General features: G+C 44.5%; 1 protein-coding gene across 2 annotated transcripts; it reads right to left on the bottom strand.

The window, feature by feature from the left end:
• Slc18a1 (solute carrier family 18 member A1) lies at positions 1 to 24,369 on the bottom strand. Of its 2 annotated transcripts, XM_015499401.2 has the most exons (16): positions 24,157 to 24,368; positions 21,994 to 22,194; positions 20,490 to 20,853; positions 19,770 to 19,828; positions 17,036 to 17,119; positions 16,023 to 16,115; positions 14,164 to 14,253; positions 13,892 to 13,935; positions 8,289 to 8,349; positions 8,115 to 8,210; positions 4,947 to 5,025; positions 4,036 to 4,087; positions 2,576 to 2,639; positions 2,204 to 2,323; positions 1,853 to 1,986; positions 1 to 614 (listed from the first exon to the last, which is right to left on the bottom strand). In XM_015499401.2, the coding sequence occupies exons 2-16, from the start codon at positions 22,115 to 22,117 to the stop codon at positions 501 to 503; spliced, it is 1,578 nt and encodes a 525-aa protein (XP_015354887.1). In that variant the 5' UTR covers positions 22,118 to 22,194; positions 24,157 to 24,368; the 3' UTR covers positions 1 to 500. The 2 variants fall into 2 exon arrangements, with proteins under 2 accessions (XP_015354887.1, XP_048657420.1); XM_048801463.1 differs by lacking the exon at positions 2,204 to 2,323 and having other exon boundaries at positions 24,157 to 24,369.
• Positions 24,370 to 27,765: the final 3,396 nt, after the last annotated feature.

Below are 27,765 nucleotides of genomic sequence, written 5' to 3'. Positions count from 1 at the left end.
TACAGAAAAAAACACTCCATTTATTAAAAAATAAGCAGAAGTACAATATTGAGGATAGTGTCTCAGCTCAGCACGGGGAACTCAGAGGAATGTATCCAGGAACAGAGGCCAAAACTCTTTTAATTTGTTGGGAATATGCCAGAGAAAATCAGAGAACAGATACAACAAGGCTTGTCAGTCACCCCTCTGGTCTCAGGAGCACACTGCTCACTGCTGCCTCCAGGAAATGAGTCACCCCTTCCCAGAACTTCTCACAACTCAAGTTTAGTCAATCCCACAGATGCTCTGTCCTCCCACAAGAGCTGGACACCTGTGGCACTGAAGCACAGAGGGAGAGGTATGCATGGCACCCAGGGGAGGGTACGAAAGGAAACACCCAGGGGAGAGAAAGAGAAGCCCAAGGAGCAGCACGTCGCCATCAGGCTCCAGGGGAAAAGGTGGTTTCTGAAGCCCAAGCCTCCTGGATTCACCTGTGACAGGGCCCAGGGACACTTCTGCTGCTACTCCTCACTGTCAGGCTCCTCATCGCTGTTCTCCCCCAGGGGAAATTCCTTGGTGGGCTTCTGGGTTGCATAGGTCCGGGTCTCCATGGGACAGTCCTGGCTCAGAATAGCCTGTAGCAAGTGACAAGAGAAATGTCTGCATATCTTTGAAGATCTCCCCTTTCCAGTTCCCCCACTAGATCATCCAAGTCTAATGCTGCTTAGGAAAGCCACAACACCCTCAGTCTGTTTCACCAACGTGCAGAGGCCTCACAGGGTAGCTAGGCACATCAACCGCAGTCAGGAAATACATCTGAGAGTCTTTTAACTGAATCCTAACATCATTAATGCAAGATATAGCAGGAAATTGGCTGAAGTTGGCAGCACCCTTCAGCAAACCTTCCTGTTGACTTTTGTTAGCCTCCAAATGTATCCCCTCCCACACAGACCCTCAGGGTGCTCATGCTGCCATAAGAGGAAAGGACCTTATTGACTAAAATCTTCTGGATCTTTCTGTACTTTAAAAGCGATGACTTGATAATGATAATAGCAGAGTAAAATGAACGCATGTGCTGGGTAGAATTCTGCCCATTGAGGGCAGAGATAACTTGGTAATTGTTATGGTCTGGATGTGAGGTGTCCCCCCCACCAAAGCTCATGTGTGAGTCAATGCAAGAAGGTTCAGAGGAGAAATGATTGGGTTGCAAGAGTCTTAATTCAATCAGTGAATTAATCTCCTGTTGGGCTAACTGGGTGGTAACTGAAGGTGGATAGGGCGTGGCTGGAGGAGTTGGATCCCTGGGAGCATGCCTTTGGGGTATATATTTTGTTCCTGGTGAGTGGAGTCTCTCTCTGCTTCCTGATGACCACCTAAGCCACTTCCTGCTGCCATACTCTTCCAATGTCCTGCCTCACCTTGAGCCCCAAGGAATGGAGCCAGCTGTCTATGGATGGAGACCTCTGAAACTGTGAACCCCCAGATGAACCATTTCCAAGTTTTTCTTGTCAGGTGTTTCAGTCACAGCAGCGAAAAACCTGACTGAAACAGACGTGGACATCTTGCTAGGAACTACCCTAACTACAGGATGCCACCGAAGGTCCCCTGCTCCCAGTTCTTCATGAGACTCTTTGTGAGTTTGCCATTTTCCGTTTCTTACTTAAGATCCTTCTTGACAGCCAGAAAGGAGGCTTAAGAGAAGGGACAAAGGAAGGACACAAAGGAAAGATGGACATAAAGGAGGAACAAGAAAATGTGGCAAAGGGGAGAGATGACAGACAGAGGGAGGAAGGGGCCCGAGGTGGAAAAGGATAGGAGAGACTTTAGGGAGAAACGCGCGCTTTTTTGTTTTGTTTTGTTCACAAAGCCTTACGAGCTTCTCCTCCTTGGCTGGGGGGCTCCGCAGGAAGTAGCAGAGCGGAGCATAGCTGATGTTGATGACCCCAATGATGACCATGAGCCAGGGGAAGCCGATGGCCCTCACGATGGCACCCCCGGTGGACGGGCCTGCAAAGAAGAACTCAAATTCACAAGGGTCACGGAGCCTTTCTCGCCCGTGGGACATGTGCTGGGTGCAGTGGGGGACCCAAGGACATCACAGTATCAAATAGCCTCACACCAGCTGGACATCAGCCAGCTGGCTCCACCTCTAGTGCATGTGTGGGAGAAAAAGGAGAGGGGGACGCCCACATCTGGGCGCTGCCCTCTCCCCCATGCTACGCACCTATGGCAAAGCCCACACAAAAGGCCACGTCGGCAATGGCGTAGACACTCCCGTACACTGAGGTGTGGCGCAGGTCCACCAAGTGCCCCATGATGGGCATCAGAGAGGAATCCACCATGCCTGTGGCCAGGGCAAACAGGACACTGTGGGTCAGCAACACCCCGTTTTTACATCTCCTCCTCTCCTCCTGCCCTAGTCCACCCCTGGGCCTGTTGAGGAGGCCATGGTGGGAATTATGAACCCATCTCTGGGTCCCGGCAGCTCTTCTCCTGCTCCTTCTGCCTTTCCACCTACCTCCTCTGGTGAGACAAGGAGGGGAGGAGCAGCCACCAAAGCCAACATCAGGGGCGTCTTGCCTTTGAGGGCACTTACCTATGGCAAAGCCAAGGCCTGCGTTGGGGCCAATGAGACCAAAAATACTGTGGGCCAGAGGAACCTGCAAGAGGAAGGAGGGGGACGTCATCAGCACCCCAGCTGGTTGTGGGGAGGGTGCAAAGGGTCTTCACCTGAAATGCACTTATCAAGCGTGTGCTTGTGCCACGTGGGTTAGCGCCTCGTGAAGGAGAATTTTCACCTCCATTTTAAAGACACAAAAACGGGCCTGGTACCATTTGGGTCAAACACCCTTCCCAAAGTTACAGTGGGTGCAGTGGGGGACCTCCGACTCGGCTCTTTAGACCATCACAGTGGTCCTTTTCTGTTGAGGGACTGTCCCTCCTCACCCTTTGGCCTTCTCTACCCAAACACACACTCCTGTCCCCATTCTCCACTGAACGGAGTTGCCTCTCTTTTCCATGACAGACCCATCCACAGGTGCTATTTAAGTATGTAACTAGGTGGCCCCTGGAGCAAGAAGAATCCAACAGCCCATTAGTGGAAGGGACAGGTGGCATGGCTTGGGTACCACATCAGCAAGCTGGGAAACTCACCCTCACCGCCCGCTCAGCACCCCTGAACTCCCTTCTTTACCTCTTTTGAAGGTTCCTGACACCTTCCCTGGCAACTGTCACCCAAACCCACCATCCCAGCACACTCACCTCCCCCAAAGGTTTAGCGTACCATTTAGATGTTCGCAGCTGGTAACATCCGTAGGGGTGACACCTCAAGAGGTGTTGTATTTACCAAGAGTATTGGTTAAGATTCACTGGGGGCTCCGCACTTTACAAGGATCACCTCCACCACCCGTGAGAGGCTACCAGAATCCTCTTGGGACAGACGGGAATACGGAGCTGACAGAGGTGATGCAAGTAGCTCAAAGCCAGTTGGGCGGCGAGGTGGAGATGGAGCCTGAGCCCCTGCTCACCATCAGGACCACCAGCCTGTCCTGAGTGCAGTTCTGTTCTCATCTCCCTGGAGCCCAGAGGCCAGTGTACTTATGATCTCCATTGGGGACAGGAGAAAATGTGGACTGAGAGCGCCTGACAGGAGCTACTGAATCTGAAAAAGCCCTTCTTCCTTCTTCCATCAGATGATATTCTGGTGCAGAGTCTGAGGCACAGGCAAGGGTTCTCTGTGACTTCAGGGGACCCGTCAGGGTGGGCTGAGTGCAGGAAGTCATGAAATGCACCCTTTGGCTGGCTCCAGATGTAGATACCGGCATGCCTCACTTCGCTTGCTCTCTCCCAGAGCCGTGGCCTCCTGCTGCCCACTGCCCTGGCCTCCTTCCCGCCTCCCCTCAATGGCATGCCACTTCAGATGGTGGCATCGCTCTCAGGGCTAACTCCTGCCTACTCAGAAACAGCTTTTTTTGACAGCCTTTGCCAATCATTTTGAAGGAAATGGTCTTGAAATGGCTGGCTCTCCCGCCCTCAACAGGACCTCGTTATACTTACACACAGCAAGCTGGCACCGACGACCACCATTCCCACCAGGGAGCACAGCCACCTGGGAGGAAAGAGCCGTCATCAAACGGTGCTCAGGGGAGGGGTCCCTTCCACCTGCCACCCCAGCCCTGCATACCGGCCACCCCTACCCTCCCTAAACCCAGCAGCCCCTTGGGACATGAGAAGGCAGGTGTGTCTTTATATGACCCAGGTCTCTCCCTGTCCTTTCCTTGCTGTGTCTCCTCCCTGGCTCAAAGCCGGGGCAGGTGGCAGGGACCTGCTGACTCAGGAGGCCTCAGCAGGCAGCCCTGGTCTCATGCTGTGTACCAGTTCACAATGCCTCCTGCTCTTCTGTTTCATTTGGCTTTACAGATCCATCTCAAAAATCACAAATCTCCTCCTATCCCATTTTATTTGGTCTCAAACATCCATCTCAATAAATAAATAAAACATGAAAATATCAATTTCTTTTCATCTCTAATTTCCTAAGTCAGTGCTTTTGAATTTATTTCAAAAGCCTGAATTCCAAAGATAACTTAAAGCTGTAACCGTTTTTCCTCGTAGTAGAGAAACAGAATTGGGGTTCGACTTCTCCACTCCCAATCCCATTCCCTTGGTGGCTTCTGAGGCTTTGCTGAAGAATTCCCTGGGGTTCCCTGGAGCACCTTTTGACAACCAATGCAATGCCCCAGCTGCCCAGTGGAGAGTAAGGGCTGTCCCTGTGTGCCTGCTGTCTCTTCTAGTAAGAGCTCAGGATCGTCCCCACTGCCACCCATCCCCCACCTCCCCTGGGTAGTTTTTATTGCTCTGTGCTTATCCTAATTTTCAGTCTCAGAGATGCAATTCCTCCTCCCAAGCACAGGGACAGGCTCTCCCATCTCACATTCCTATCACTCTTCCCAGATCCCCGGGCTACATACCGACCCATCTTGTTGGCCAACACACCAAAGAGGTTGGTGCCGATGAGGTAGGACACGCTGGCAGGCAAGAAAGCTAGACCTGCAGAAGGACACAGAGCCTCACCTTGGAATGTGCTCAATTCATCGAAAACATCTTCTATCGTACAAGACACCGACGTCCCCCCTGGTGCCTTCCAGGATTCCCAGACCACTTTGTTTTATGGTTGGAGATCCATAGACAAACCCAGAGTAGAAGTTGTAGAACCCACATCGCTGCCCTCCTCATGAGCAGGGCTTCCTGTTTGATATGATACTTGGCTCCTGCATGGGCTCCTGCCATCTGCCATGGAACCCCTGGAGAGCCAGCACCATGCTGTTCAGACTCAGCTTCCAAAAATGTGAGCTAAATGAGTCTCTAGTCTATAAAGTCAGCCTGCCTCAGGCAGTGTGTCACAGTAACAAAAAAATTCACTAATACAGGAGATAATAATTCTTACTGGACGGGCTGGTTTTGAAGTATAAGGGAGATATTTAAGGGAGGCTTAAGGGAGATTAAGCACTTTGCACAGTGCCTGGAATGGACAAAGTGCCTTATGAGCACCAGCCTTAATTATTATCAAAAAGTCAGTGACAGGGTCAGGACCTGATCCATGCTTCTCGCTCCAATGCTGGATGTTCGCATTCTCCCACCCTACCCATGTGGCAGCAAAGATGACTCTGGTGTAAGGGCCTGCTTAGAATCAGCAATGTGAGTTTCCTTGAGTTCCACCAGCCCTCTCTGCACGTGGGCCTGGAGGAAACGCACACAGCCCAATAGAACACATTCATTACAGCTAAACCCAAAGTCAACAATCTACCAGATCCTAGCCGACAGCTTGTTTGCTTTTTTTTTGTTTTCCAGTGGTACTAGGTACTGAACCCAGGGGCACTCTACCACTGAACTACAGCCCAACCCAGCTGCTTATTTGCTTTTAATATTCTCTTCTGTGGAGTAGCAGTGAAGCACACCTTAGTGTATTTGCTTACTCTATCTGCACAGAGTGGCAATCTCTTTAAACTGTGCCTCTGTGTTTATATTTAATTGCCTTAAAAAAGTTTAGAGGTTATAACTACTCAACTGTTTATCTGATTGTTGAAACAGGCACTTCTGGGAAGCTCTCTGGCCTAGAAATGACCACTTGTCATCATTGTAGATGGTGTGAAATCTGCTAAATGAGATTTTTCCCAATCTATGGGGCTTGCTTATTAGGACCGGCCATATCTCGCTTTGAGTTGCAGACGAAGTGCCTATCAACACAAGCTTTTCACAGCGTGCCTTCAAGGGATAGCAGATTACACACAGCTGTGACTATCAAGATGGTTTCAACCAAACAATGATGAAAATAATAGCAACTATTATTGACTGAGTATATTCCATGTTCCATAAAGTGTACTTATCCTTAAAACGATTACACACCTCAAAACAACTCTAAAAATTATTTCCACCTTTGCAAATGAGAAAAGCGGAGATCAAAGTGTTGAAATAACTTGTCCAACATGACAATTAATAAGTGATCAGATCAGAATTCAAACCCAAGTGGACATGTTTCTAAAGCCTGGGTTATTTCCTGCACTTGAGGACAGTTGCTAGCACCCAATGGATCCCATGGCAAAGACTGTGTCGCATCATGATCAACAAAGTTGTCCCCTTTGCTCCTCCCAGAAACCTGGAGAGCTGTTCTTCATGTAGAACAGAGGTTTTTAAAGTGTGGTCACTGAGCAGTTCACTAGGAGCACAGACTCGTTTTTCCTGACCTGCTGGCCAGCACCCAGCAAGCACTCCAGGTACCTCCAATGTCATCACTGGAGAACTTTGATGTGAGACTTTACAGATGCAGAGAGCACTAGGAAAAGCTGTGGGAGATGCTGGTAAATGGTAACTGAGTCACTGGTAACTGAGACTGGTAACTGGGTTGCTGAGGAAGGACTTCCTCATGGTGTAGTTGCTTGCGGGTACCAGTAGCCTAAGTGGCCAGACCCTCAGGCTAGGGGGGTATTATCTGCACTGAACACTGACTAACTCAATTAACTGTCATGGTCAGAAGCAGTTTCAGCCCAGAAAAATTCAATTTGGACCTAGGAGTGCAGCTGGGAACCCTGCTTAGAACTGTCCCCTTAAAAATTAGATTTAGTGCTTTCTGTTGCATGTTGAGCTGTTATCAGGCTCTTATCAGCTTCCCCTCGGGCCCCATAAGCCTCTCTTCCCTGCAGTGACTGAGTCATCTGCACGTAGCAGTCTCTGTCCCCTTTCCTCAGGCTTTCCAGAAAGGGCTGGAGCCTTAGAGGAATCACAGAGTCTGGCCCCAGAGCTTTCCACCGGGATCCAGAGCTGAGTACCTTCCCCAGGGGACAGCTATAGGGCATCCTTCTTGAGCATCATTTTAGAGATTAACAACAACAACAAAACAGCAAAGAGGGATGGGGAGTGGAAGAGAGGAAGTGTGGGTGGACGTGGTATCATGTATTGTGTACAGGATAAGACAGTCCCACACCTGTCATTTCTTCTTTTTTTTAATATTTATTTTTTAGTTTTCCACAGACACAACATCTTTGTATGTGGTGCTGAGGCTCGAACCCGGGCCGCACGCATGCCAGGCGAGTGCGCTACCGCTTGAGCCACATCCCCAGCCCTTGTCATTTATTCTTACAGTCGGTATGGATGGCAGTGGTGGTGCGTATTAAAATTGCACATGGGACAAAGCATTTCTACACCTGAATCACTTATTCCTCCAATTCCCTCTAAACTAGATAGTTACTTTCCCTTTCAACTAGAGAGTTATTTGACACTTCAGAGGTGAAAAAGGTGGTTTGCACAGTTTATACAGCTAATCAATGGAGCTGAAACAAAAACCTAAGTCTTCTGACTTCATTAATATTTATTCATTCCAGCACAGAGCTAGGTATGTGGGCTCTCAAGAGTCTCCTTGATCCCTCCCCACCATGTCCTTTCTTAGGCTACTTTTCTGAAGAATTTCCCATCCACTGGGGCCGATTCATGGATGTGGACATGGAAGGTAATTCTGTGATGGAAGCTCATTGTCCCCCTGAGATGTTAATGACCTGGACTTGATGATGCCTTTTGATTACCTGTGGAAGGGCCCACAGCACTCACCTTCTGCCCAAGCCCAAGGCGGGGACCAGGTCACTTACCTAACTGCCACTCAGGGGAGCACATGGTCTGCATCATCCAGATGGGCAGGGTGGGCTCCAGCATGGCCACTCCCATGTTGGCAAAGCAGATGGAACCTGGCAAGGCGGTTCTGTGGGCCACTGTGCCTGAAGCCCAAACCCTCCCGGCTCCGAGGGAAGCCATTGCCGCCTTACCTGCAGCCACCAGGATATAAGGGTCCTTGAGAAGCGTAAGCAGTGGGGTCCCTTTGGCACTCTGAGGACAAGGACAACAAGAACTTCCATTTGTACAGTGTTTACATCCCTCTTATTTTCACAGAAGCTGAGAATGTGCACACAGGACCTTAGAGACCATCTATCGCGACTCCTTCACTGTAGAGATCTGGAGACCCAAGTCCAGGGAGAGAAAGTGACCTGCCCAATGTCACAGCGTGAGCTGGAGGCAGAGCCTGTACTGTCCCGCGAGCAGGGCGGGGCTTGATGGGAGTCACAGAGAGTGGGACCACACATCTAGATGTGATCCCTGCCTCCAGATGACTGTCAGGCAGGTCAGGGTAAGTGGTGGCAGGGGCGGGGTTAGACATCTAACAGGGGTTCCAGGGATTTTCCAATAGATCCCCCTGGCACCAGTATTTGCCTAGAACCACAGGCAGAGTGCTCCATCCCACTCTGCATAAAAACACTACCTCGGGGGACTGGAGATATAGCTCAGTTGGTTGAGTGCTGGCCTAATATGCACAAGGCCCTGGGTTCGATCCCCAGCACCACCAAAAACAAAACAAAACAAAAACACTACCTTGACTCCTCCAGCTGTCTGAATTATTCCTTTCCACCATTTTGAGCCACACTGGACTAGGAGCCTAAACACTGGGGTGAAAACACCAGCCCAAATGACCAGTTCTAACTTCCCTTTCCCTCAAGATGTACCTGGTCCCTGCCACACTTGGCCGCCCCACTCTCCTTCCTGCATCCCAGCTGCCCGCCGCCATCACTGCTTCAACTACCTGGTTTCTCAGTTCCAGGGTTCCTCGTCCTGCCCACTCTTCAAAGTCAAGCTCAACTGGCTCCTCCTTTTCCACAATGTCCTCTGACTCAGTAGCTGAAACTTCTCCCTTTTTCAAGCTTCCGGAGCATTCTGTCCTAATCTCCTATGGTGCATGCTGTAGTCAATCTTGTAAGAGATCTGAGAGTTTTAATATGATACACACCAGGTAAATTAAATATAGAGACCCTAAAGTAAAAAGAGCATGTCCTCATCCCAAACATAGTTCAAAGAAACTGATGTAAATCATAAAAATACACCTAAAAAGTCCAAGAAACTCTTTTTTTTTTTTTTTGCAAACACTCCATTTCTAGGAATTTAAAGATCACTGCCAACTTTCTAAAATGAATGCGTATAAAGTTATTCATTGTAGCATCATCTGTAACTGCAAACTACTGAAACCTACCTAAATGTTCCAAAAAGAAACAGAATACACAGGGTGGTGGACCATACAGCTTCAGAAGCAATGCAGAACTCTATGTACAGATGAGGAGTGGTTTTCAGAATACATTGTTAAGTGTGAAAGAGAAAGGAGAATGCAAAGACTATAGAGTATGATAACTTTTGTGTAAGAAAAATTGGAGAAATAAGAGAACACATGTGAACTATGTATTTTGGGGAAAAATGCAAAATGCATAGGAAAGATAAACTGAAAAACCAAGTGATTGCTCATGAGCAATAAATAGGGTTAAAGAAGGGGAAGGGTAGAAAGCTCATGGAGACATTGACATTAGAATACCTTTTTGAGTCATTTTGACTTTTAGGTGGTAGTGTTCTTTATATTCAAAATCTGAAATTGTGTTCATGTTATGGATGGAATTGTACCCTCCACCAACTCACAGGTTGAGCACAATTCCTTAATGTCCTATTCTAACATGAGGACTTGGGGGAAATAATTAAAACTAAATGAGGTTTACATGAGTGGAGTGCTGATCTGATAGGAGCAGTATCTGTGTAAGAAGAGGAAGGGACACCAGTGATCTCTGTCTCTGTGCACAGACATCAAAGAAAGACCATGTGGGGTCACAGTGAGAGAAGGTAGCCACCTGCAAGCCAGGAAGAGAGCCCTAACCAGAAACCAACACATTGATCCACACGTTGATCTTGGACTTTAGCCTCCAGAGCTCTGAGAGACTAAATGTCTGTTGTTTAAGTCACTGAGCCCATAGCATTTGTTATGGGCAATTCAAGTAAACTAACAAATTAACAAGAATGGAAAAAAAAAACTAAAATCAAATGCAAAGAAAAACAAGTGGACACAACTGAATTTGAAGTGCACCATGCATCATATAATCACACTAAGGGTGAAAAAAACTAACATAAAAATTTCTAATTGCAGTACTTTGGTCATATTCCCCACATCCAAGGAAAAAGAACTGAATGCTATCTTGAATGCTTTCTAGCAAGCTTGCTTTTGGGTGTATGGGTGTACAAACTACACGCATTGTAGGACTGCATAAAAAGGTAAATGTCTGGACTTGGCGGGGGGGGCACCAGGATTCTCTCTATGGAGAAGATTGAGGAAAGCAATAAAAAGTAGAGTTGGACTGGAGGCAGAGGTCTCAGTATGAACTCCTGTGGATATACCGGCTCTGTCACCGAGATGGCATAAAAACAAGGACACCCCCATAGCAGTGGGACACCAAGTGCCCATGTTTTGGTTTCTAAACACCATCCCCCATTAAAAGGAACCTGAGATTCCTGGAGAAATAGTTGATCCTAGGGCTAGGGGCCGGGGTAGGTACAAGATGAGCATGTGACATATATTTGTATCACAAAGCAAAAAAATTACTCAAAAAAAGTCTGTGGGCATGTTAAAATGACTTTGAAGCCAGTTTGAAAGTGTCTACACTTGCTAAATCTATAACAATTTGAGCATCAAAATAAACAGAGATGGTTATAAACTACAAGCCACTGAATAAAATAAAAATCCAATGAGTTCAAACTGCAAATAAGCAAATAAATGAATTGTATAAATATTGACATATAATGTGTATAAATACGTAGTTGTGTATAAAGAGAGGAAGAGAAAAAAATGGCTATTTCTTACAGAAAAAATAATGCCAACTGATGATATGGGGGAACCAGTAAAACAGAAATTGCTACATTTTGCAAACATCATAGTAAACATTGGTTCAGGCAAAGATCATTGATGGATAATAAATCTAGGAGGAGGTGATTTTTTGAGGGAGATGAGAGTTTTACATATTCTTACAGTGTTTCTCACAGATTGTCAGTACAACGTGAAAGAGAATAGCTACACATGGAAGAGACCAGTCAGCTCCTTGACCTAGGGATGAGAGACCAGGATGAGAGATGAATAGGTGCCATACGACACTCTAGAGGAGACGGGATCACTCAGGTGATGTGACAACAGAGGCTGCAGAGCCCACAGTGGATCATGAGGACACAAAACGCAAACCAAATTTAGAAAGATTCTAGAAAGTAACGGTTGGTGTTCTTCAGAAATGTCAGTGTCCTTCCTCAGTCTATACCCAAAGGACTTAAAAATAGCATACTACAGGGACACAGGCACATCAATGTTTATAGCAGCACAATTCACAATAGCTAAACTGTAGAACCAACCTAGATGCCCTTCAGTGGATAAATGGATAAAGAAACTGTGGTATATATACACCAGGGTATATTACTCAGCATCAAAGAGAATAAAATGGAGAATATAATGCTAAGTGAAATAAGCCAATCCCCAAACACCAAATGCTGAATGTTTTCTCTGATATAGATGATATGGATGCTGATTCATAGTGGGGTTGGGGGGGCATAGGAGGATTAGATGAACTCTAGATAGGGCAGAGGGGAGGGAGAAGAAGGGAGGAGGCTTGCGGGTAGGAAAGACGGTGGAATGAGATGGACATCATTACCCTAAGTACATGTATGAAGACACAAATGATGTGACTCTGTGTACAACCAGAGATATGAAAAATTGTGCTCTATATGTGTAATATGAATTGTAATGCATCCTCCTGTCACATATAAGAAATTAGAATTAAAAATAATTTTTAAAAAGTATAAATAAAGTCAAAATATTGCAAATAAGAAAAAAAATGTCAGTGTCTTGAAAGACTGAGACTGAAAAACTTTTCTGGATTATGACACAGGAGTAATTCTGAGTCCTAACTGGAGGGGAAAAAACCTGGTAAGAATAATGACAAATCAAAGATGGACTGTAGATTAAAGTGCTGTAGCCACATCAAATCAATGGGATCCAGAACTCTACTGTCACTGCATAGGAAATATCCTTGTTCTCAGAGAAAACTCTGAAATATTAAGGGGTAAGGAATCATATAAGCAATGTACTCTCAAATCACTCAGGAAAAGATCAGAAATAATAACAATAATAATAAGATAGGGATGATTAATAACAATGGTAAAATGTGAAGAACCTGGGGATATGGGAGTTCTCTGTATTATGCTCACAACTATTCTGTAAATTTAAATTCATTTCAAAATGAAAAGTTTTTGAAAGTCTAATGAAACTCTGGTAATTTTTTTGCCCCCCATCAAGTTCTTCCTAAAAATGTCCTAATGCCCTTCTTCCCTGGTATCCCATGCCTGGTTTACTTGTTACTTGTTTCAGGATTCATCATCAGTCCCGGCCCCAGGTCCTCGTGGCAGTGGCAGAACCATCTGGACGCATGTCCCTGGTCCCAGGCAGGGCTAGAGCTGCATTAGGACCAAGCACATTCCAGGCCTGGGAGTCCCGGCAGAAGGTATTCCGTGTTCCTTGTTCTGAAGAGTTTCCCTCCCCAGTACCCAGACATTCTACTCCTACAGCCAGTTCCCAAAGGGTGACGCCAAATCTCCAGGTCACAGTGGGGAACTCTCAAGGTGCCAATTATACCACAGTTCCAGATTTTTCCAGATGCTTCTCTGATTACCTTCACTGTCTCTATCTATAGAATGAGGCTAAAAACAGTCCATTATTCATGGACTTTATAAGATAAAGCATAGACAGAGATCCTGGGACACAAAGATCATCAAGAACTTTTATGTATAATTATAATTACTTCCAGAATAGCTTGATGGACCATAGTTTGCAAGATCAGTCTTTAGGTCAGACTTTCTCATACACTTCCACACTTTGTCATTTTTCCTCCTGCATGTTGAGTAATTCATCACAATATGATTTGATATTGATTTCCCAGACCATCTTTGGTTTGAAATCAGACAAATATCAACCCTGATATTTATTAACCGTGACAGAATGAGAGTTTGTTAGGGATGCTCTTAGAGGACGTCTTTTATTGGGGAAAGGTTATCTGAAGGCCTCGTCTTCCCTATCTCTAAAAAAAGATTTCTTTGACTTTTTTTTTTTTTTTTTGGCACCAGGGATTGAACCCAGTGATGTTTAACCACTGAGCCACATCGCCAGCTCTTTTTATATTTTTATTTAGAGACAGGGTCTCACTGAGTTGCTTAGAGCCTCGCTAAATTGCTGAGGCTAGCTTTGAACTTGTGATCCTCCTGTCTCAGCCTCCCGAGCTGCTGAGATTATAGGCATAATCTTTCTTTGGTCTTTTATGGGTCTTTTCTCCATCCTTGTCCAATTTTAGCCGGACTCTTTTGCCATTGCCCATACATCCCCCAAATGTAACCCAGCCTGGGAGCCCAAGTACAGATCTCATTTTTCCTGACTCTGTTCCTCTTCATCTTCCAGTGGTTTGACAGCTTGTCTGGGTTCCTACCCCTGGCCCTTCTGTCTACCTCTATGCAACAGAAGTCTGTGTCTACTTACTTCAGGAGAGACTTTGGAAGGCTTCAGGATGCAAAGTTGAAGCGCTAAGAAAGAAGAGGAAGAGAGACAGTAAATTCCCTTTGTTCACTCATTAGCTGGGGCTCCAGTAAGAGCCACGTTGCTGCCACCCTCTAACTCCCTGAGTTTCTTCCCTCTTTTCTAGGATGGGGGTGTCCTTGATCCATGTAAACACGTGCACACTGACCCCACAGCCTAAAGCACTCCCGTCCTGACCTGGGCTACCACTGACCAGGGTCCTAGTGCTGACTTACCTCCATCCAACAGCGCCAGGAAGGCCAAGATGAGGAAGGGAGCAGACTTCCCAACAAACTCGTACATCACACTTCCAAAGGGAGCGCCCACTGGGAAGGCAAAGCAGCACAGACCCCGGGAGTGAGCAACCCCAGCCTCAGAGGCTCATCCGCGTTACCCACCAGGGGCCAAACATCACCTGGGCTTCTGGAGATTCAGACATGGAGAAGACCCCGTCCCTGTCCCCCAAGGAGCTCACTTTAGAATGAAGAAAATATGAAGGGCAGGTTCAAGAAATTGTCACTGTCAAGATTGACAGTAAAATCGGATGCACAAAGTGCTGTGTAAACACAGTGAGGTGGGTCAGAAAGTCCTGGTGGCCACAAGGCCTTTGCCAAGTACAGAGTGCCTCGTGGGAAAAAAGAAAAAGTATGCAAGAAGACCACAGAGGCATCAGAAAAGAGCGTGTTGCTACAGAAGAGAGGGGAGAGAGTTGTTGTTGGTGTATGAATGTTTGGGGACGGGGGTGGGGTGGGGAGCAGAGGTGGAGAAGGTTGAGGTCACTTAGTCAAGGGTCCCAGGTGGTCAGATGAGGTGTCTACTGAGCTTTTTGATCTGGGGCTAAGCTCAGTTCCTTTCAATGGGAGAGAAACACACCACCGGCTCTGGGCTCAGGAAGGAGGAAACGTGAAAGAGATCAGGCAGGAGGCTGGTGCCATGTTCCAACCCAGAAAGGGTGAGGAGCAGCCCTTGAAGTGGCTGCAGAGGGTGAAACGAGCCTGTTCATTTGGGAGTGACTGTGAGGAAGGACCAGAGTGCACCAAGTTTAAGGCTGAGTTTTGGGAAGATGAATGCTAACAAAGAGCAGGGCTTTGTTCCCTCTGTGGTTGTACAGGGTGGGGACAGCTGGGAAGGAGACTTTTGGCATCTTCTCCTCAGTGGGCTTGTAGCCTCCTGGAGGGCAGGACTATGTCTGGGGTTCTTACCTATTGCCCATTGTTAGCATTGTGCTTGGCATGTAGTATACACTCAGCAAAAGTAAGTGGCTTTTGGACTAGTAGATTAAAACACGTGAAGGATGAGCCTCGAGGAACGCACAACCTTATGGCCGAGAGCTTGGGATTTGAAGTGCAGAAGATCTGAAGTTCTATCCTGGCTCTGTTGTTGCCTGACTCTATGACCTTGGATGGCTACTTAATCTTTCTTATCCTCAACTCTAACCTGGGGACCATTATTCGTCCTTCGGGTGGCAGTGAGGAATAAAGGAAATTATATCTGTGATGAATTCAGCAGAGAATCTGGGTGGGGAGAGCACACTCTCATGTTGAAAGCATGGAGATTCTGACATGGAGAAGTAGAGATACGGCAGGCAGAGGAAGTCACTAACATGGGGAGGTCCGTTCCCTTGGACAGGCTAGCTTTCTGGATCTCTCTGAGGTCCTTATGAACTGCACAGCTTATTAAAGATAAAGAAATGAAATCTTCCCTTGGTGATACTGGTTTTTGGAGGGTGGTACCGGGGATTGAACTTAGAGGCACTTGACCACTGAGCCACATTCCCAGCTGTATTTTGTATTTTATTTAGAGACAGGGTCTCACTGAGTTTCTTAGTGCCTTGCTTTTCCTGAGGCTGGCTTTGAACTCTCCATCCTCCTGCCTCAGCCTCTTGAGCTGCTCAGATTGCAGGTGTGTGCCACCACGCCCGGCCCTACGTGATTTTTCTGAAGGAGTCCACCTGTGATTGAGCCAGGAAGAGAAAGGAAATACTCGCTCATCTTCCACAACCCAGGACACCTGCCTCCTGGAGCCATCTTCCAAGGGTCTGTCTGCAGTGCTCCCAACCCTCCCGAACCTAGAGTTGCAGCAAGATGCCACTTACCCAGCACTCCCAAAGCCAGGCCCCCCAGGGCAATTCCCATGGCTCGCCCTCTCTCATAGTCATCAGTGTAGACACTGGCCAGCATCCCAAGACCTGAACAGAGAATGACAGAGAGAGTTGGCACCTGGGAGGGCTCTGTCTGCCTCTCTCAGAGTCCTTGGTCTCTGCTCTATCATGTCGTGACTAATAATCTTAGATAGAGTTTCAGTTTGAGGGGTGTTACAAAACTTATCCCATAGTATATTGCAAATACTGTCCCCCACTGGTCCCTCAAATGTCCACACTACTCATTTCTTCTGGGCATTAATGGAAATGCAAAGGCTTCTGGGAAGGGTGACACAGACGACCACTCTCTAATTGTGCCATATTTCCTAGTGTTTGATCATGTCCTGGCCCATTTCCCTGCATGAGGGGGCTCTGGAGCAGGTGAGAGGAAGGAGCACCTACGAGCAGAGACTGTTCCACTCAACATGGTGCCCAAGGGGGGGCAGGAAAACACCAAGAACCCGGAGCACGGCCTGAGCTGGCAGGGCACAGCACCCACAGAACAGCATAAAATATCAGCCTCACAGGATGCCATGAAATGTTTGACAATACTTAGCAAACTCTGATGTTATTACATGTTTATTATTATTTATTATTGATTATTATGTTTATGGCAGTTCCTATAAAATAAGAGGGAGAAAGGGAAAGAAGGGCACTAAGTAAAAACCTGGCCTGCTTTATGGTTTTACTTGGGCTTATTCTGAACTGAGCTAGCAGCATTATTATTATATTATTCCAGGATGTTATGCCAGACTTAGGGATCCATGGCACTGCCAGCCACTCTGCAGCTACCTTGTTCCTGAATCACAATTTCTTCCTACCAGGGTGAGGTTTTTCTTAATTAATTTTCTCATATAAATCTTTTAGTGATATTATAGTGTCTGAGTAAGAGGTGGTAGGAGATGTCTGTGTGTGTGTGTGTGTGTGTGTGTATACACACACATGCGTACTGAAGATGTCAGCATTACCTGCAACAGATGAAAATGAAGATCCGATGCCTTGAAGGGTTCGGGCCACAAACAGCAGGGTATAAGTGGCAGAAAAAGCAAACACTGGGGAGAGAATATCAAGAATGCTCCAGTTAGCAAATTGTGTTTGATTCCCCAGCCATCAGACAACCTGCCCGTGACAAGCAGAGATGAGTCATTATGCATATGTTTCAAGAAAGCACGATGATGATTTGGGCTTTCTGTTCTTGAAGTTGTCCTTCTAATCTCCCCAGCCTTCACTCAGGACTGATTTTTATTTTTAGGACTGATTTTTTAATTGGCAAGAAGACTGAGAAACCGCAGACGCATACCAAGTCACCACACAGAGCAGATGGAAGGCCTGGTCTCCACATTTCTTGCTGAGAGCTGCATATCTAAGTCACTGGAATTAGGGATGTTTGTGAAGCCCAATGGCCTGGTCAAGGAATTGGTTCCTAGCTCCTACTTCAAAAGATGTTGCCTCCTCCATAACACCCAGATTTGGCCTTTGTCATTACTGGGCCACATTGGGTCATCTGGAGTACTGTGACAGGAACTTGTGGACACATCGTAGACCACAGGATAGAAAATACCTTGTGATTCAATCATATCCTTCCCCCTACTTTATGTCAGAAGATCTTTTAACCAAATCAAATTAGTCTGTATTAAATATTAATAAATGCACAGCTCTGCTAGACTCTGCGAGCAAAGTGAAAATAAAGAGAACATCCAGTTCACGGAAACTGAACCAAAGAGGAATAAGTTATCCAAAACTAAATCACAGGGTGTTGGTGGTCAGGTTGGTAGATGCAGACGTGCCTCACCCTCGATTCCAGAACAGTGTCTCCTAAGGAGAGGAGAATCCCTCCCAAAGTGTCTGAATCAGAGAATGTTAATCCTCTTGCCCATTCATTATAAGTGTCTCTGGTTGGGCTTGTAATTTTCTTCAATTACTCCCCGACATGATCACACATTGTCTACCAAACACGCACATTCCTGCTGTCTCCCTTGCTGGCCTCCAGTGCCCTTTCTCAGACTTTCTGATTTCCAGTCCACAGAGTGGGCCAACTGATTTTGATGTGCCCAGGACTTTCTTAGTTTTAAAACTGAAATTCACACTTTCTGGGAAATCCTTCGATCCTGGGCAAAACAGGATGGTTGCTCACCCCGTTTAGGAAGATCAGAGTAATTTCCTTTCCCCTTTGCACACGGCCCCTGTTTAGTTCCCAACTACTTTAAGCCTAGTTCCTGGACAGGGAGCTTGATGGGTAGTAACGGGCATCAGAAACCTCTTTTTAGCATGTTTGAAGACCCTTAAATGAGGCTACATAGGATATCCTAAACACCAAATGTATTTTCTTTTGGCTAGAATTAGGCCAACTTAATTTAGCAACACTGGTGATCACATGGAAATACTCATTTCTATTTAATACGTATAGTTTGGTAGATAAGAAAAACTTTAAAAATATGAGTGCTTATCAGAGAATGAGGAAAGGACCTTATGCTAAAGAGTCTGGTTCCACTAATACACGACATTATATTATTTTGCTGGTGTTTGTCATGTCTCCCAGGCAACCACCATCTGCCCCTGGGGCTGGAAGCACGACTGCTGTCCTTTAAGTTCCATAATACATATGCTCCATACGATTTTATGAAATGAATTCGAAGTCTTATTGGATGACATCGTTTTTTAATTTGCTGTCCAGCAAGGACCAAGCTTTAGAAGTTCACTGGACACTATGAACTGTAATTTCCTCATTTTCTTTGATTTAGAACAGCATGAGGAAGTTGTAGTTCTCAGGTGAAACTGCATTTCTTAAGTTCCTGTATTTTGCAGTCTTCCTGCCCTGAATGCAACAAATTCTCATCAAACCTTGGTTTGGTAGGAGTCCAGTCCTATGCTGGGATGGAAGAAAAGACGAGAAGGAGGAATAGAGAAAGATAAGTAACAGAAAGATAAGAAAATCAAGAGGGAGAAAAGGTTATATTGCTGGAGAGCAGGGAATTACTAAAGGTAGCAGGAGCTACCAGTGTGCTCACAGGCTTTCCCCATCTATTAATCCCCAAACGAGGATCCCCCATTTACTCCTTTTTATTTTTCAGTCTCAGGATCAACTACTTTTCTTGCTTACTGTTTTTATTCCATCTCCATTCTATTTGGAATATTTAGCTGATACAGGATAGGCTCTCTAGTCTTCTCATTTATTTAACAAATTTACTTTGCTAAACTATAATCTTTATTGGGAAGTTGAAGACTTTCTGGAATTTTCCAGTTACTACTGTCCAACTTTTTTTTCCTTTCAATTAGCTGTGGCATATTTTTCTTTACCATGGCATATTAGAATAATTTGATCTTTGCCCAAGGCTGGGAGGTTTGCATGAAGTTCGCTGAAATTCACATGCATATGTGAATGCTCATGTACATACACACACACAAACACACACACACACAAACACACATTAATATATATTATATAAACAGCCTTTATGATTTCCACTGATAAATGAAATATCTGTTCTCCTTCAGCAGAATACACAAATTCCAGCTAGACTAAGTTGTCACTACTATTCTAGTCCCCATTCCAAAAATTGCAAAGCATTCAAATCAATGTCCCAGTCCAATTAGATGACTAATTACCAGATGGGCTAACCTGACCTTGATCTCTATGCTGCACTCACATGATAAAATCAGAGGTTTCAGTGAAGGGGAGAACAGGGGAAGCATATTACTTACTAACAGTGGAGAGAAACATGATAACAAAGCCAGCGAACATGGGGATGTGATATCCAATCCTAAAAGGGAATCAACAAAAGAAGATATGTTTCCAATGGGCACTCACACACATATATTTTTTTTAAATGCTAGTGGAAACAGAAATGCGGTTAATTTGAGTTCGTGGTAAAACATGTCTCTGAATGCAAGAGTGGAGGTGGAATACAGCATGCGAATGACTCCATGCAAATAAACAAACATGCAAATTTACCTGCAGACTGAGGCCAAATCCTCTTCCAGAAAGGCCAAACCTCTTTCAGAAAGATATACATTCTATAGAAAGTAATAGAATGTATATCTCCTCAAAACATTGGGATCGTCCCTCAAGTGACTAGGAAGCCATACTTTAGAGGGCATTAGGACTGTCCCATTCCCACCTGGGTCCTATTCAAGCTATGTTCCAGAGAACGGAAGGAACATGAGCTCTAATTGCTGCTCACTGGTTCTCTTCTTGGCCCTCAATATTCAATACATCACTAGGGAAATCAGAAGTTTACAATGTCTCACCAATAACATGTCATCCTCTGAGGCTTTGGGGTAAGTAGCTTTCCAAGGAGCTGATCCCCTGGGTCCCACAGTGTTCCTTCTTTTTTCTTTCTAATCACCCATATGAAACCTCTGCCCAGCCTACTATTCCTGAGCCCATGGGTACCCTGTGGGGTATGACACCCTCTGAGATACCTGTTGGTGAGAGGTCCCACGAATGGGTTGACCAGAAGTTGCATCAAAGCCTTTGAAGCAAACAGAACCCCAACCCGGATGTTCTCTTCCTCCAAGAACTCTGTGCCCTGCAGGCAGTTGTTTCTATGAGCTGTGTTGGCTTCGGTGACTAGAGGAGGGACAGTGCCAGAAGAACCATTTGTCCAAGCTGTGCCCCTGGGTGCACTTTGTTCCACAGCTATGGTGATATTGTCAAAGAAGGAGAAGACGGTGGCGAAAGCAGGAAAGGTGAGGGCCGGCTGGGAACTCACAGAGAGGCTGGCATGCCCAGAAGAGTTGACCTCTTTGAACTCCGTGGCATACAGGAAGGTGGGCACAATGGGCACTGAAAGTCAATGAAGACCAATCATAAGGGTTAGGGACAGATTATATTTTGCCACTACTAGGTTTAGGGATTACTTTAAGGTCCTGTTTTATGCCAAAGGAAGACATTTGTTAAGTGACATCCTTTAAGGTGAGCTAAAGACTGTGCCTGCCCAAACTGTGCTGTTAGCTAAGGGACCTGCATTCCAACCATCATGTCACTGGTCCGCCCAGATTCATGGATTCTGCATGGGCCAATTTTCCTACTCACTGAGATTTATTTACAACCTGAAAATCAATACTAATTGAGCTATAATGATATTTTGCAGACCAATATAGATCAGTGAGGCACCCAATGTGCACGTTCCCACTTCAGTGAGATCTGGGACAGTTCCCTGGTACTTGAATCCCAGCTCTGGCACCTGTTAGCAGGCAGCCTCAGGCATATCATTTTATGCTTCTTTGTTAAAAAAAAAAAAATCTACCAGGATGCTTTGTTTTTAGGATTTAAGATTATAATCTATGTAGTGGGGGAGGGGCTTGTGTGCTCATATTTCCTCCTAGGAGCAATGATTCATTATTTGCTAATCCAGCACTTGTGACAGCTTTACAGAACATAATTATAACCATAGAACCACAAATAATGAGAATTGACTGCATTGGATTAGCCACTTGTCTCAGGAAGACTCTTATTTAAAATAGTATATTTTACCCAGGGGCAACAAATTAGTAACATTTATACCCTGGTACAATATAACATAAAGATTAAGGGAGTATCATCTAGAAAAAGGAGAACTCTGAGGAAATGAACTGCAAGAAGGGTAGGGCTTGATAGAAGTTGAATGTCCAAATGTCGTGTGCCATTTTTAAAGGACAGAGCCTAGGGAGGCATGGCTCCCAGAGACAGGATGGGGAAGCAGAGGGAGACCACTTCCTCCTTTCTGGCCAGACACTCTCTGAACCTCCTTCTCTTTGAACCTCTGGAGTCATTAGAAATGGCAGGAAGACTTGGTTACAGTAGGCAGTTTCCCCTGGCCCCTAGCAACCTCTATATGTTTTCCACCAGAAAAATAAGTCCACTCACTGCTGAAATGAAGCAGGGTGTGTTGCCTAGTGGGGTCCAAAGCAAATTAACTCTCACCAGGGAGACTCCCAAACGTACCCACCACAGTAAGCAGCATGTTGTCCAGAAGCAGGGCAACAAACACCACCACAAGCACCAGCTGCCGGGACCCTCTGCCTTCCTCCAGCAACCGCTGAGGAGCATCCAGGACGGTGCGAAGCATGGTGGGGCGGGGCTCGGGGCTGGGGATGGCTTCTCCTCCAGGTGCTCAGAGGCACCTGCCGCAGCCCTGCAGCCGCCCTATACAAGAGGAGGAAATTTGTCCCTGTGAGCAAGACTCATTGTTAAAAAGATAAGTGCAAAGGGTTACAAGTAGCAGGAGTGTTTAAAAATTTTCCATGTTTGTCCCTCCCTTTATTTATTTTTTTCTTTTTTTGCAGTGCTGGGGACAGAACCCAGGGCCTCATGCACAGTAGGCATGTGCTCTGCTAATGAGCTACACCTTCATTCCTTTTAAAATTCTATTTTGACACAGGGTCTCACTAACTTGCCCAGGCTGGACTCAACCTCCAGAGCAGGTGGGGTTACAGGCATGTGCCACTGTGCCTGGCTCTGATCACTTCTCACACATATCAATAATGCTACTGATTCCCAGATTGCCTTCCAGGTAAGCGCTGCTTACCAGTGATTTATATTTGGAATTTAACCTAATGAATGACCCATATGCTTCTCAAACGTCAGACATTTGCCCCTCACCTTGATAACTTATATCTGAGAAGTATCTGGACAATTACTTATTTACTCTTTTCCTTTAAGTCCATGTTTTTAAAATATTGCTATACTATTTTAAAAAGCAACTTGATATACCATGCAAAAAGAAAATTATGTTGTATGTCTAGTTACCACCCCCAAATTATGGTCTAGGTTATTTGAACCACCCAAAAACATCTCATGTGGCCAAACATCACTCATGCTGCCCACGGAGACACATTAGTCTGGGCCAACTTTCATTTCACAGTTACAAAATCAGAGACTCAGGAGCTTAGGAAGTTTGCCCTTGATCAAATTAATTATTGTCAAACAGGGATGAAATCTCAAGCTTTTTAACTTGCAATTTTCACTCCACCTTTTGCATGAGCTCTGGGCACTAGAAGTGCTCATAATCTTTTATTTATCTTATAAACCCCTGCTCAGAAAGCTGTGTCACTGTGTATAAGTAAGATAATAACTTTCATGACTAGTTTCCCATGTAGGATTTCATATCTTTTGTTAGCCTTAAGTCACAGTTCCTTGTCAAACTTTCAAGTAATCCCACTTTCTGGAAGATTTCATTTTCTTTTATATGATTTCTATTGTGGTATCAACAACAACAATCATGTACATTTTTAAAAGAGATAATTGTCATGAAATGTGTAAGATCCTTCCTAGAAATGTATGCCCCTTGATTTGATAACTCCATTTCAATTAACCTGTTCTAAAGAAAGGCTCAGAATGCAACTAAAGATTTATGTTTGAAGATATATGGCTGAATTATTTTTATAAGTGAAAAATGAAATACTTTAAAATCATATTTTCAAATAATTTCAATGACTTAGAAAATACTCTTAAGATAATGGTAAGCCAAAAAAATAATATCAAGCTGTATTTACAGCTTGATCTCACTCAGGTAAAAAAATTAATACATGTGTATGTTTTTAAAAGACAGGAAAATGTGCACTCAAATGCTGGTTATGTATAAGCAATGATTTAAATTATCTTATTTTTCATTTTCAATCATTTCCAAATATTCTGTAGTTAACAACTTTCATAACACAAGAAGAAAACAATTGTAAATGATTATCACTGAGTTCAATCATTAGCCTCAGCATTGGAAGAATCCTAAGCACTCATCTGCTGTGCTCTAAACCCAGGGCTGAAGAACTCCTCCTGCAGTTCAAGCCATCAAGATAAATTTTAACCAGATAAATTAACCAGAAAATGCATGCAATTATTAAGACCATTCATTTCAGCTACTTCCAAATACAAACTGACATAGGATACACAAGGTTGAAAATTAGAAGAGATTAAAAGAAAAGCAATGAAAACTACATGATTTCAATAGAATGCAATACTATAAGGAGAGAACACACAATAAAAACAAAAGGCTGCCCCCAAACAATAATTTGCCAACAAATCAGTAGTAAATTTTATAACGAAAATCCTCTAATGAGAAATACAAATTATATGGAAGAATTAAATTTATCCAGAGAGAGAAAATCCTACCTTTCAGTCTGGCTTGGTGTGTGCCACTCAGCGAGGGACCAGCAGGTGTTTGCAAGACAGCAGGACTCTGTTCTCTGAACGTGGATGTGCTGATGGATTTATTGCCACCTGTTATCTGAGGATGCTCTGTGTGCCCTTTGTCCACAAAGATTTAATTGGAAACTCCAACAGGTTCCACTCAGAGCCTTAGCTCCCTGCGTCAAAGGCAGGTAGGCAGGGCTGGAGAGGGCAGAGAGAGGAATAGCTTGCTGAGCGAAGAGGCAGGAGGCTGTGCTGTTTTACATCTGTGCTTATCTATCATCAAACCCTTTTAATTCTTGCCAGGATCGGAATACAAACTGGAACACAAGATGGAAGCAGGATGCAATTCCTGTCCCCGCCCAGTTAGCCAAAGGGGCTCCTTGTACCCCACTTTGCTTCCTGGAAAGAAACAAATCTTAGAAAAGTTACAGGGGACAGGGGAAATGTGCGCTTGCCATTCTAAAGCCATAAAAATTCTACATCTCTGGTCTGTATAAAGGCACAGGTTTTATACTACATCTTTTTATCCCAACACCAGCTCAGAGCCTGGCACATAGTGACCCCAGCACACCTTTCTTTCTTGTGTGGATGATTGGATGGACAGAGTGAGGTCGTGAAAGAGTGAAATCCATGGCAGCATCAGCTCACTGTGGGATCTTGGGGAAGCCCCATGGATCCATATTATTCTGACGTTAGGAGTCATAGTTGGGCAAGGGGCATAATCAATTCAAAAGAGCAAACACAACTAATGAGCAAGGGTGGAAGCAGAGGATTCCCACTTGTGGACCTGGTGGGTCCTTCCTAAGTGTAGGAGTTAATTCAGAGACTTTCCATTTAGGGCTTAAAAAAAAAGAGAGAAGGCAATTATCTTAAAATGGAAATCTGCAGAGAAATAGGGAGAGGAGAAAAGAGCATTAGGGGAATGCATTACTCCTCTTGCTGTTGTAACAAGGTACTGCAAACTTGGGGACACAAAACATCATACATTTATTTTCTTGTAGTTCTGGAGGTCAGAAATCCAAAATAGCTGTTACTGGGTTAAAATCAATGTTTCGGCGGGACTGGAGGGACAACAGTTTCCTTGCCTCTTCCAGTTCCTAGAGGCCACATGCGTTCCTTGCCTCATGGATTCCACCTTCAAGGCCAGCTGCGTGCCATGTTTAACTCTCTCCCTCCTTCATTACCAAGGACCCAGGTGACACTTCTTTCACCAGGCCCTCTCCACTCCAAGTACAGGACCTCTGGGGGCTTGGGGCAACCCCCAGCAGAGTGGAGCTGTGTCTAGTGGAGAAAAACACCATGTGGGGGCTTGGCGTAGAGACCTCTAGTGAGGGAAAGCTGCTCTGAGACACCACCACACTGGGGGTACCCCAAATAATTGGGAAACCATGGTTTGGGGAACTGAAAACCTGAGTGAGAAGGTATAGGCAGAGAATTGTCATACTTTGGCATTAATAGAAACCACAGCAACAATGACAATAGCTATCATTTATGGCGTGCCTATGCCACTTTATGCATGTTGCTGACATGTAACTCATCTATTATAGGTATATATGTAATACTATATGTTATTTCATATATATTATAGGTTTTACACACACACATATACACACGTTTGTTAACTGTGCTTGTGTTTGTTCACAGGCAGGACAAACCTGGGGTGTCCTTACAAAATATTCATCCTGTAAATAATCAAAGCATTGTCTACTCAACAGGAATAAGCTCTCATCTTTGGTTATTTTTTTCATGTAAAAAATGAAACCAAAAGGCTGGAGAAATGAAAATTAATATAGACTATTAGTAGCTAAGTAACATCTCAAGTGTCCAATTACAAAAAATAATTTAAGTATGTGGACTTGAAAGATGATCATGTTGCTGTTAAAACAGAGAATAAAGGATTATTATGAAGGCTATATAAAAACCCGGAAAAATTCAAACATAAACAAACACACATATTATAATTGGAAGTGAAAAAGTAGAATATCAAACATTATATACTTTTATAATAGAATACACAATAGTCAGAAGGTGGAAGTAATTCAGATTTTCCCCCCAAAGATGGGTAGATAAGCAAAATGTGGGATGAATATACACACACACACACATACATATATGTGTGTGTGTATGTATACATACATTTATATATATACATATATATGGGATGGATATATACACACACGTATATATATGTATATATGTGTGTATATATATGTATATACATGTATATGTACATATATATATCTCCATACACACACACACACACAGAGAATGGAATATTAACCAGCCTTAAAAAGAAAGGACATTGTGACACATGCTACAATCTGGATTAGTGTTGAGGACATTATGCTAAGAGAAATGTCATTCACCAAAGAGCATATTCTGTTATGTTCCACTTAAGTGAGGAAACTGGATTAGTCAAATTCATAGAAATACAAAATAGAATGGTCGTCTCCAGGGTCTGGGCGAAGGGGAAATGAGGATTTTTTTTCAATACTGGGGGTTGAACCCAGGACATTCTCCACTGAGCCACATCCCCAACCCTTTCTATTTTTCATTTGGAGATAGGGTCTCCCTAAGTTGCTGAGGCTGGCCTTGAACTTGTGATCCTCCTGCCTCAGACTCCTGAGGCATGTACCACCATGGCCCTCTGGAGGTTGTTTCTTTAATGAGTATAAAGTTTCAGTTTTAAAGGATGAAAATTTCTTTGCACAACATTGTCAATATGCTTAACGTACTGAAATGTGCATTTAAAAATGGTTAAGATGGTAAATCTTATGCTTATTGTGCTACAATTAAAAAATTTTAAAACTTGATGTATATTGTGTTATATATCATAATTTTATTAGCCAAACAATAAAGGAAAATTTAAAAACTAAAAATTTTACCAGTAAATAGCAATAACTTGATCTATATATAGTTATACCCGTGGACTCTGAGTCCTTGACTCATGATTTCCAGCCAGCAAAACCAGATTTGAAATGTGAGTCTCTTTCCAGTTAAAGTGGCTGGCGTTGAACATCCTCAGACAAGAAGCTTTTTCTCCAGGCCAAATTGCATCTAATCCAATTACATTTACCTTGAGCTGTGGCTGACATGGCCTGCCAGAGTCAACGGTCCTGTGGCTCTGATCTGGAGCGTGCTTTTGTTTCTCATTGCTTCCTGTTTCCCTCACTGTTCAAATATTTAACAATCAGTCCTGACTTCCTCATATTTAGCAGATGTCAGTGTTCAGACTGGAGAGGTTTGGTTCCCAAACCTTTGACTGTGGCTTGGAAGTCACAGGCTTCTGAAAAGAAGGTCAGGGCCAGGGGCAATATTTCCTTATATTGGCATAATCTACTTGGCATTAAGGAACCTGTAGGAGTAGAGATCTGTCCACAAAGAAAAAAAAATTGTTATATCTGTGAAAGAAAGAAAGTGTTGGTTTCAGATTTAAGAGAACAAGGTGTTTTAAAACTCCAAAATCAGAGTTAAGGATATAGCACAGGGGCAGAGTACTTGCCGAGATGCTGAGGTCCATCCCCAGTACTGATAGAGAAAGAAGGAAGGAAGGGAAGGAGAGAGAGAGGGAGGGAGGGAGGGAGGGAG

This window comes from Marmota marmota, unplaced genomic scaffold (genome assembly GCF_001458135.2).
Source record: "Marmota marmota marmota unplaced genomic scaffold, marMar, whole genome shotgun sequence".
NCBI lineage: Eukaryota > Metazoa > Chordata > Mammalia > Rodentia > Sciuridae > Marmota > Marmota marmota.
Note: the sequence above shows the minus strand (reverse complement) of the source record. Positions and strands in the feature narration are given on the sequence as shown.

Coding starts and splice junctions, on each gene's coding strand:
- Slc18a1 (XM_015499401.2), bottom strand. CDS start 22,117: ATGCTTCGCACCGTCCTGGATGCTCCTCAGCGGTTGCTGGAGGAAGGC. Junction 19,829..20,489: donor GTGGGACCTCTCACCAACAG/GTATCTCAGAGG, acceptor ATTCCCTTTTAG/GATTGGATATCACATCCCCA. Junction 8,350..13,891: donor CTTCCAAAGTCTCTCCTGAA/GTAAGTAGACAC, acceptor CCTTGTCCTCAG/AGTGCCAAAGGGACCCCACT.